Source organism: Gadus macrocephalus, chromosome 23 (genome assembly GCF_031168955.1).
Source record: "Gadus macrocephalus chromosome 23, ASM3116895v1".
NCBI lineage: Eukaryota > Metazoa > Chordata > Actinopteri > Gadiformes > Gadidae > Gadus > Gadus macrocephalus.
In genome coordinates this window covers 3,997,452-4,007,694 of record NC_082404.1, presented here as the reverse complement: position 1 = coordinate 4,007,694, position 10,243 = coordinate 3,997,452, and the positions used below count along the sequence as shown (strand labels likewise).

Below are 10,243 nucleotides of genomic sequence, written 5' to 3'. Positions count from 1 at the left end.
AACACCCCACCCTGGAGGACCTGCAGGAGGTGGTGGTCCACAAGAAGCTAAGGCCCGTGTTCAAGGACTGGTGGCTCAAACACAATGTGAGGAGACACGCACACATTCATGCACGCATGCATCGATCTATCCGTTGCTCTATTTCTCCATCGCTACATCTGTCTAGCGGCCCTCTCTTGCTCTTTCTATCCATTTCTCTATCTATCGCTCTATCTGTCTATTGCTCTATCTATCGACAACATATCTCTTTGTTTTTCTGTTTCTATGTCATGATATTTCTAACTCTATCTCTCTCTATTTCCCTCCCTATCTATGTCTTTCATTTCTGTCGATATCTCTCTCCCTCTCTCTCTCTTGACATGTCTCTCTCTATGTCTCTCTCCCTCTCTCTCTTGACATGTCTCTCTCTCTCTATGTCTCTCTCCCTCTCTCTCTTGACATGTCTCTCTCTCTCTCTCTCTCTCTCTCTCTCTATGTCTCTCTCTATGTCTCTCCCTCTCTCTCTCTATGTCTCTCTCTCTCTTTCTCTCTCTCTCTCTCTCTCTCTCTCTCTCTCTCTCTCTCTCTCTCTCTCCCTCTCTCTATGTCGTCTCTATGTCTCTCTCTCTCTCTCTCTCTCTCTCTCTCTCTCTCTCTCTCTCTCTCTCTCTCTCTCTATGTCTCTCTTCCTCTCTCTCTCTTGACATGTCTCTCTCTCCTGCGGTCTCCGGTGCAGGGCCTGGGCCTGATGTGTGAGACGGTGGAGGAGTGCTGGGACCACGACGCCGAGGCGCGCCTGTCGGCGGGCTGCGTAGAGGAACGCATCTCACAGATCCGCCGCCTCAACGCCACCATAACTCCGCCTACCTCCGAGAACCACGCCCTGCTGGTCTCCATGGTCTTGCCCGTTCCCATGGTCACCAATGTGGACCTGCCCCCCAAAGAGTCCAGCATATGATCACTCAAGACACTTGACGTAAAACAACAACCCTTGACCTTCTCAATTATCTCCCCAATTCTTTTTCCGGAGACCTGACATTACTCAGAATTCCTGGAGTTCACTTCAACTTCCTCTTCCTGACGTACAGCTAACTGTGCTAACTAAGCTAGAGGAACAACACGGACACACAAATACACACACAGATATAAATGCACAAATAACACACACTATACCCTCTCAGTGGAATTTAACTATTTCAGGCCCACGTTCCACATGAATGCCGCTCACTCTCTCTCACTCTCTTGCCATCTCTCTCTCTCTCTCTCTCTCTGTCTCACTCTCTTGCCATCTCTCTCTCCCTCTCCATCCCTCCCTCGCCCTTTCTCATGCTCTGTCTCTCTGTCCGTCTATATTTTGTAACCATACCACCAGCACACGTTGTGTATTTTACATTTGAACGTTTCACGTTTCAATGACATAGTTCAAACGGCTGACACACACACACACACACACACACACACACACACACACACACACACACACACACACACACACACACACACACACACACACACACACACACACACACACACACACACACACACACACACACACCACGTCAATATGCATTCAGGGTCCGACTGAGTGAATGATCTTTCTCTAGGAACCTCAGCGACAACTATATTTTTGCTTTTGATCTTTTATGGACTTTTTTAGACGGTTTTCTCTGGTATACCATCTTCCTTGTCCAATTATTCAGAACTGTATTTTGGTAGCAGGTACAGAAAAATAAGCAGTTCTCGTACTGATAACACACTCACCTGCCTGCCAAGCAGCCTGCCTTCTGTGTCACCTAGCAACCACCTACCACCCAGCATTGGATGATTTTACAACAATGCTGCAAAAATCCCTGTAGGAACACGACTGTTACATAAACACACACACACACACACACACACACACACACACACACACACACACACACGCACACGCACACGCACACACACAATAACACAAACATCAAGAACATACTTCTGTTCAAGGAGTTTTTTTACAACTGTTTATGTTCTTTTTTACACCTTGAATTTGACCTTCTTTCCTCAGTCTGCTGGCGCTATAAACACAATACATACCTTCGGATCGAACGGGTTGAATCCAAAAAAACACAGGATAAATGTCAGGTCAGCTCGGCAAGAAGCAGCAAAAGCGTTTTTTTATGTGAAAGAACGAATTTGACATGGTTTGTTTTGAAAACAAGAGCTTGTTTTTTCTTTTTTTTTCTTTGCTCATTTTTATTCTGACTTTCAGGAAACCAACCTTGCATGTCACGTTTTTTCAAGATCGGTTGAGAGAACACCCAACCTCAGCATTATGGTTGGCACGGCAATGAACTTCTCAGGTAACCAGGTCTACCAGGGACAAGGGGTGTGGATTTTGGAGAGGAGGAAAGACCCAAGTGGCCGGCGAGAGACTTTGGCGAGGCTTGTCTGTAAAATGCCGGTTGGCCGTCCTGAAATAAGTACATTTTCAAGGTGCCCAAACAAGAGGTTGAAACACTGGTTCCCCTAAGGTGCAAAGACCTCTTAATGCATCCACATTATGCAGTCAGCGTGTGACTGTGTTTTGGAGCCTTTTGAGTCAACGTGAATGTTTCTGTTTGTGTGTGTGTGTGTGTATCTGTTTGTGTGTGTGTGTGTGTGTGTGTGTGTGTGTGTGTGTGTGTGTGTGTGTGTGTGTGTGTGTGTGTGTATGTGTATGGTATATAATGATTTTTTTCTTTTTCTAATGCCTTGTTTCTTGTGAGATTTCTTACTATCAATATGAATTGGCCAGTGAATGATCCGTCACCCGGAAGTTCACAACAATTCTTATTTCCTGGCCAAACTGCAACGCCACAAACCACCGTTGGAACCACTGGCCTTCAACTATGGCCGCCATGGATTTAGGTTTCCCTGTTCCCATCTCTCCGTACAGTTCTCCAGCCATGAGACATCGGTGCAGTGTGAACTCCCAGCCTGGCCAGTTGTACCACGTCTCCGTGTTGGGCTCATGTCGTGTGTTTGACCTGTTGAGTTAGGATCCCATGCAGAGCAGAGGACTGGGTAAGAATCCAGGGACAGTGAGTTAGAGGTCAGCGTTAGAGGTCTCTGCTTCCTCCCTGCTCTGACCTCTTCTCTGCACTCATCTCATGTGGCTCTGTGCATCCTCCCCGGACCAAAACCATGCTTTCTGTTGCCTTGGAAACAGGCCACAAACAGCTCAGAACATAACACACACATTTTTATGCACACACACACACACACACACACACACACACACACACACACACACACATACACACACACACACACACACACACACACACACACACACACACACACACACACACACACACACACGCGCACACACTCATCCCTCAATATATGACAATAAGTACTTTAAACAAACAAAGCAAACTGAGGAACTATGTCTTTTCGTGTTTCTTTCACTCAGCTTGGGAGCCGAATGTGTTTTTTGTCTTTCTGTGATGCCATACACGGAACCATGAATGTCCAACATGCTGCTGTTGATGATTCAAAAACTCAAAGATGAATATATTTCTGTATCTTCTTTTTTTTTATTAGTTGTGATTTTTACTTTCAGTGCATTGAACACATGCAACAACTTTCTCTCTCTCTCTCTCGCTCTCTTAGTCTCTCTTCCCCCCTCTCTGTGAGGTTAGCAGAGAGCGGGGAAGGGGTGCGTTGCAGAGCCACACGTGTCAAAATATTCAAAATTGTCAAGGACAATAAGGCGCTAAAGCTAGTGAAGAGATTGCATGCGTGAAAGAAAAACAAAATTGATCATAATAATTATAATTATAATAATCATAATAATACATGACCGGAAAAAATATAGGAAAAACAAGAAAAAGTCAGAACGATTACTGCTCATCAACCACAAATCACCTCAAACAAAACACACAGATATACCTCAGATGACTTTTTCTACGTCTTGTAAGTCCTGTTTCTATATTTTATTAGTTGTGTTGACGACTTGTAGTAAACATATTTTATTGTACTTTTTTTTATTTTGTAGATTTTACAGTATATAATTAGGGTATACATCATGTTTCCAATAGGTTTTATTGAAGGATGTGCTGCCCGGTCAATGTTTCCCCACTAAGTCTGAAAAAAAATTATTATAAAGGTGGTAACTTTAAGGGATGGTAAATACAGAAACGCTGCAGTCTCAAGTGGGCCGTGGACCTATTGGTTTATTTTTTTATCCCTTGTAGTTAATGCTGTTTGTCTCAGCGTGGTGCTGTTGCATAGAGCATACTGGAACCATGGCCCTTGTAAATAGTATTTTACCGTTGAACCGAATTGTTGATCCTCTTTCTAGACATTGTTCCCTCGACTAGACTAGCTGCTCTCTTCTATTCACTTTGCTGTAGTCAAAGCTATTCTTGCTTCTTCCCCTCTTCTTCCTCGCCTTTCCAGAATCCCTCTTCTTCCTTCATCACAACCTGCTGGTTTTGCCTCTACTTGCCACTCCTCTCCCTCCTTCTTCTCTTTCTTTTCTATGCAGTGGGACCTTGGAATCTCCTTGTTCTCCTGCGTGGACCCCTCACAGCATTGTGTTCAGCCCACAGTCTCTGCTTGTACGATAGGCCTGAATGGAGGCAGGAGAAGGAAAGGAAATGAGAATAGCGATTGTAAATTCTATACAAAGAATTGAATTATACACTTCTCATTTGATGTTGTAAGTGTAATTATTTCCTTTTCGAAACCAGGCTGTCTTTGAAAATATTAAAGATTTTCTAAAGAAGACGACATAAGTTCAGGGAAATAATTGTAACTCTCATATTTTATATAAGACTTACCTTGATAATCTGTGTCTGGGATCACAGTCAAAAGTGATCAGATGAAGACATAACACATTATAATACAATTATCCATTGAAAACCAAGCAACTAGATTTTTCCTTGACATGATATAAACTGTGCCATATCTTTAACTAATATTAGTCAGTTGATGCATTCCTTCTACATGTCGATTTCAACTTAAATTAATATAAATTCGCTAACCAGCATTTTGAAACCACTATTTTTGTATTGAAATGGTAGTGCCATAGAATATGGTTGTGTTGACTGCCATGGTGGGAGTGCTGTTGAGATCATAAGAATACCAACGGCGGTGTTACTATGCCACAAGGGAGGCGGAAGGGGAGCTTCACTGTCTCTGCAATATCTTTATTGCTTTTCTCTCATGTTTTCTTCCATTTACATCTTCCATTCTTCATATTGTGGGGTCTGTTCCTTGTCTCAAAGCAGAAACAAAAAGGAAAGATGGATGGGAAAGTAAACACAGGTGGTACTTCAATATTGTCCCCAAGTTCCGCCCTACAGTGAACCCCATAACATCAGCCATACATAAGGTTGCGATGAATATATGTATGTAACAGACATAACTTCTAGATATCTGGATAGAAAGCATACTTTATATATTTGGCTACCAAAAGGATTCAATCAGAAAAAGTTTTTTTCACTAACAAAACCAATTCTGCCAACATATTGCAAACCCTTCAATGGATTCAAACCCCTACTAGACAGAAGCATTTGGAAATGGCATTATAGTTTTTTTAATTCCCTAAGTGACTCCATAAGTATTACTGCTTTAATGTCCACCACAGTATGGCAGCATGACAGTATCTCGCCACATATTTATCTGCTGATCTGGGTCTTTGGTTGTCTTTGTTGGTGCCTCTCTTCATCTCTCTTTGCTTTTCATTCTCCTCCCTTTACACTTCTTTTTCTTCTTCTTCTGCATCTTCTTCTTCTTCCCTGATCATTAGTAAATGAGAAAAAAAGTTGTTCAATGATTTGCCTGTATTTAGTGGTTTAATTTGTTAATCGTCCCAATTTTCAATTGAGTGATGAAAACAAAATCCTTCAAATACTCAATAATGTGAATATGCATTTGGTTGCGATTTAACAACATTTTACGAAAACACCCTTCTCTCAGACTCACGGTCAATAGGATTCAGAGTAAGAAAGATAATCCTGAATCAGATTTAATTTATTTGACCTGAATGTGTACTTTTATGATACATATTAACAGAACCCAGCCAGTATTCATCTCTTGATGTAGACCAACAGTGAGTTAGTGAACAGTGAGACATACAGACAGATGCCATCAACAAGCACACTCACTTAATGAGTTGGATGGTAGGTGTTTCAGAAACCTATTACCTAATTTACAGCTTGACGGGCAGAAAAGTTGTGCTCAAGAGCACCATAGCGGACAGGAAATGGTACTATAGCACTTGATAACGTTTAAAATATTTGGAAATAAACACAATTTCAATTCCATTGGGTCTTTTAAGTTGTTGGTATGAGATAAATATATATATACCTAACAACAGCTTATGAATAGATTGAAAAGACTCTTGAAAACACAGCTGTTCTTAGTTGTTGGATGTGATGTCCTTCTGCAATCTACGACTAAATGTAGCCTTTGAAACCTTATCAACGTGTGGGCAAACATGCTTCCAAGCCTAAACTGGCGTGGGGTGAGCTATTCTATTGCCCTGTCGGGTCAAACAATGGATGGGACGCTCAGCTGAGTTAGCCTCGGTTGAGTAAGCCTGGCAAGTTATGCTTCCATTCTACCGGCAAGTGATGCAGTAGCAACATATTTCAAATATTTAACAGACCTGTGAATTATATCAAAAACCAACAGTAACCTCATCCTGTGCAAAATGGCCTCTACCGAGTGAACTAAATCTACAGCTGAACTGTAGATTTTTTAACAAGTGAAACGTCAGTGAAAAGTCCATGGTTGTTTTTTTTTCCTGTAACAATCCACGACATTGGGATGATTATTGATGTCAGAAATAATGCTGTAATTATGAGAATTTCAATGTAAATTATGTTTCTAGTCAAGCCCATTTTATTTTAAGAGGCATGGGGAAGATATGCTAAGATTTTAATTTGCTCAGCCATGTGGATGAATAACTGATTTTAGGTTTGATTCCCAAAGTGCACCCCTTGACAATGACAACGTGAACCCCAACCTGCTCGGCTTGGATTTCCTCTGGATAAATTGGAGGACTTGGATTCAAAGGACTTAAAGTTTATACAAATTATACCTGTATGGAGAGGGGAGTCATTCAGTGTGGATATTAATCTCCTCTATTACCATATCATACCAAAAGCTTCCGTAATACATACATTACATAACTCCTGTAATTTGTGACCATATAGTCATTATTGTCAGTTTATTTAAGCATTTTAACCTTGGCTTTTTGTCTGGCTGTATTTCTTAGTTTCCTTTTCTGAATCATAAATCGAAGGAGAATCCCACTAAAGAGTAATGCCGGACATTATAAGTCAACATAAAAACGGTATACACGCAATGCACACACAAATATATTTTTCGACATTTCCGAATATCCCAGTCTTCGACCACCAATGCAAACTGATGGGTTTCCTTGGTATTTGTCAAGGGGTTGGATGAACAAAGGGGTCTCCCAGCTATTTGTCAATCGTTCTTATTAATAAAGTGCTGTTTCCTCAGTGGAGGAGAGAGAGAGAGGTCAACGACATCAAAGCAGTCGGATTTGACTCATCTGTCTCTGCACCTTGGTGGATTGGGGTGTGCAAGGCTGGCTGAGTCCTGATTTGAATGACATTTCCAAACTTTACATGTTAATCAAAAAAAAGCAAGGCACGGTTTGTTTTCGAAAAAGCAACGGAAGGAATCTCTGATAGACACAGAAATGGAAACATTTTCAATAGGTTCTATTTGTTGTATTTATTGCATAAACTGTATTCAGAATCCACATCATGGAAGGAATGGGATTGTAATTAGAAATAAGAAAAAAGGTTTTTAAAGGTGAAATGCCAAATCAGGATATTGCTGTCTTTGCAGAACAGTCCTTCCTCCATCACAATGGGGATGAATTTGTGAAATGTTAATCTTGTATCTCGTTTCGCTGTTTTAGCTGAGCTGTAGACGGCCGAGACATTCTTATACTACTGATTCTCAACATGCTATAAAGAATTTAAAAAAAGAAAGAAGGCAGAAATGCTTTATGACTAACAACCTTGACATGGTGAAAACTGGTTTTGGTTCAGGTTTAAAAAATAAATCTCAAGTGTACGTATGGAACTTTGGTTTTCTGTAGATATATGCATATATATAATATATATATGAACAGATGGATTTTTTTTTCTCCAAAAAAAACTTTTGCGACATGCATTTAAAGAGACAACACAATTTCCCCCACCACCTCCTTGAGGGAGAAGTAGAAACCTTGTCTTGTTATAACGGTTAGACAAGATTCATATTGTTTTTTACCAGCAAAGATCCTTAGAACATATCCATATAATTTGCAACAATGACTGAACATGCCTTTGTTATGTTTCTTATGCTTTTGGATTATCTTTTGTAGTGGTTCAAATTGAAAAACAAAAAAGACGACCAGGCTATAGAGACGAGGTAGTCTAGTTTTGAATACAATGAGGGAACTGTACTCTTGATGTGTGTATGTGCGTTCCTCCCTTGGTCTCTCTCTCTTCCTCTCTTTCTATCTCTCTCTCCACAGTGCCAGGACCATTGTATGAACGAATGTAGTGCTACCCCACAGGAGGCACATACATACACAACTAATTACTATTGAAAAAAACAGTGAAAAGGATTATCGCATCATTATCTTTTTGTATATAAAACAATAAAATAATGTAAATTAACTTCATCTGGAGCCCGTTGTCATGTTTTAACCCACCTGTTGCAAGTCCACCTCTGTAGACAAAGGTATATGATGTAGATTTCAGTTGTTTACACGCAGGTATTTTAATACAGTGTGCTTGGCCTCATGTGCTTAGCCCCAAACGGTAGACCCTGTACACAGGAACACTCTGGGGAATCTTTCATGTTTATTCAATATTCACACACTTCAACAAATAAACTATTGTGTAACACAATTCCTACTAGGGTAAAAACTAGTTATTGCAAATGCCAAATCTAAACCAATATTAATTACAATTGGGATATGTGCTTTTGCCTGTGCTTAACAGTGTTTGAACGCTGAAAATAAAAAAATATCCTTTCTGTGAAATAGCCTTCTTGTTTTGATGTCTGGCCTTGGGGTATTTGACATTATATATAACTAGAGTTTTTGCACGCGCATTGGGCGCGCTCAACTTCGAGTTGTAATTAAACCCATAGCAATAATGTGGAAACCCCAGTCGATAATGTAAACATTTTCTGAGCGCATAGTATAATAACATTTTGCCTATAATGTTACAACGTATAACATTCGTTCACCAAAAATGACTCTTAAAACCAGTGCCAACATTTAAATATTTTTTAACCATTCAGCGAACAAAAGGCAACAGGCTGATTATCATTTTGGGGGCCACTCAATGACATGCAGAAGCGTCATCAACACACCCACTGAAGTGGTGTGAGAAATACTGACTTTCTACTTCTCATTCACACATAAGGTAATTTACATTTCCTACTGAGAAAATATTACTTCAGGGGTAGTATTATTCAGGAGATTTTCAGGGTACAAATATCAGGTTATGTTAGCACTTTGAGATTTCTGAATGTAAAATGCCCTATAAATTAAATATATTATTGTTATTATTATTATTATGTTGTTCTCACACTTATGGAAGAAATAAATGATTATATTCTATGGTAAACCATGATTATTATTAGGCCTAAATATCTAATGGTAGAAAACATCTGAAACGCCTCTGGATTCTAATCCAAGGCTTGACACGGTGCCAGGGAGTCTGGGGTCAGAGCGTAAATTAGACTCCCCCCCCCAGGAGCCAGAGGCTATGGGGTCAATGCGTGCTGACCTCAGCCTGGTGTTTTAGATTAGCGTTGTTGACCACTCGATTAAAGGAATCTATGACTTATCGGTCGTGGGCGGACACCCCAAACAAGAAACTGCTTTGTATGTGTGGATAAAAAGGACGCCGGGATCTGTTGACCAGCAGTGCTTTGCAAACTACTCAGCTTTGTTGTTGCCTTTTTTAACGATAAAGTATTTTTGTCATACTTGCTCCGGACCCCCCGATTTCTTTTGCTCTCTTAGTTAGTCGAAGTGTTAGATCTCGGTTATTTTCCACAACACACTTACGGCCCATCAGCAGAATATCAGGGCTTACACGCGTGTCTGAAATCAACTAGTGTGTGAGTATTTGATTACATTATTAAATTAGTCAATTTATGGTAACAGGGGTAATTGTTCAATGGAAAGGCTAGTATACTATGCATGCAAATCAATTATTAAATAGCTTTTACTATTATTCAGGGCTGAAAA

At 40.4% G+C, this 10,243-nt stretch overlaps 1 protein-coding gene across 1 annotated transcript in view; it reads left to right on the top strand.

Annotated features, from left to right (window-relative positions):
* The window catches only part of acvr2ba (activin A receptor type 2Ba), a 62,769-nt gene extending 54,110 nt beyond the window's left edge, over window positions 1-8,659 (top strand). Inside the window, 2 exon segments of the mRNA XM_060045732.1 lie at window positions 1-86; window positions 716-8,659. The exon segment at window positions 1-86 is cut by the window's left edge and continues 45 nt beyond it. Of these exon segments, the coding sequence (XP_059901715.1) occupies window positions 1-86; window positions 716-937 (308 nt within the window). The 3' untranslated portion in view covers window positions 938-8,659.
* The last annotated feature ends 1,584 nt before the right edge of the window (window positions 8,660-10,243 follow it).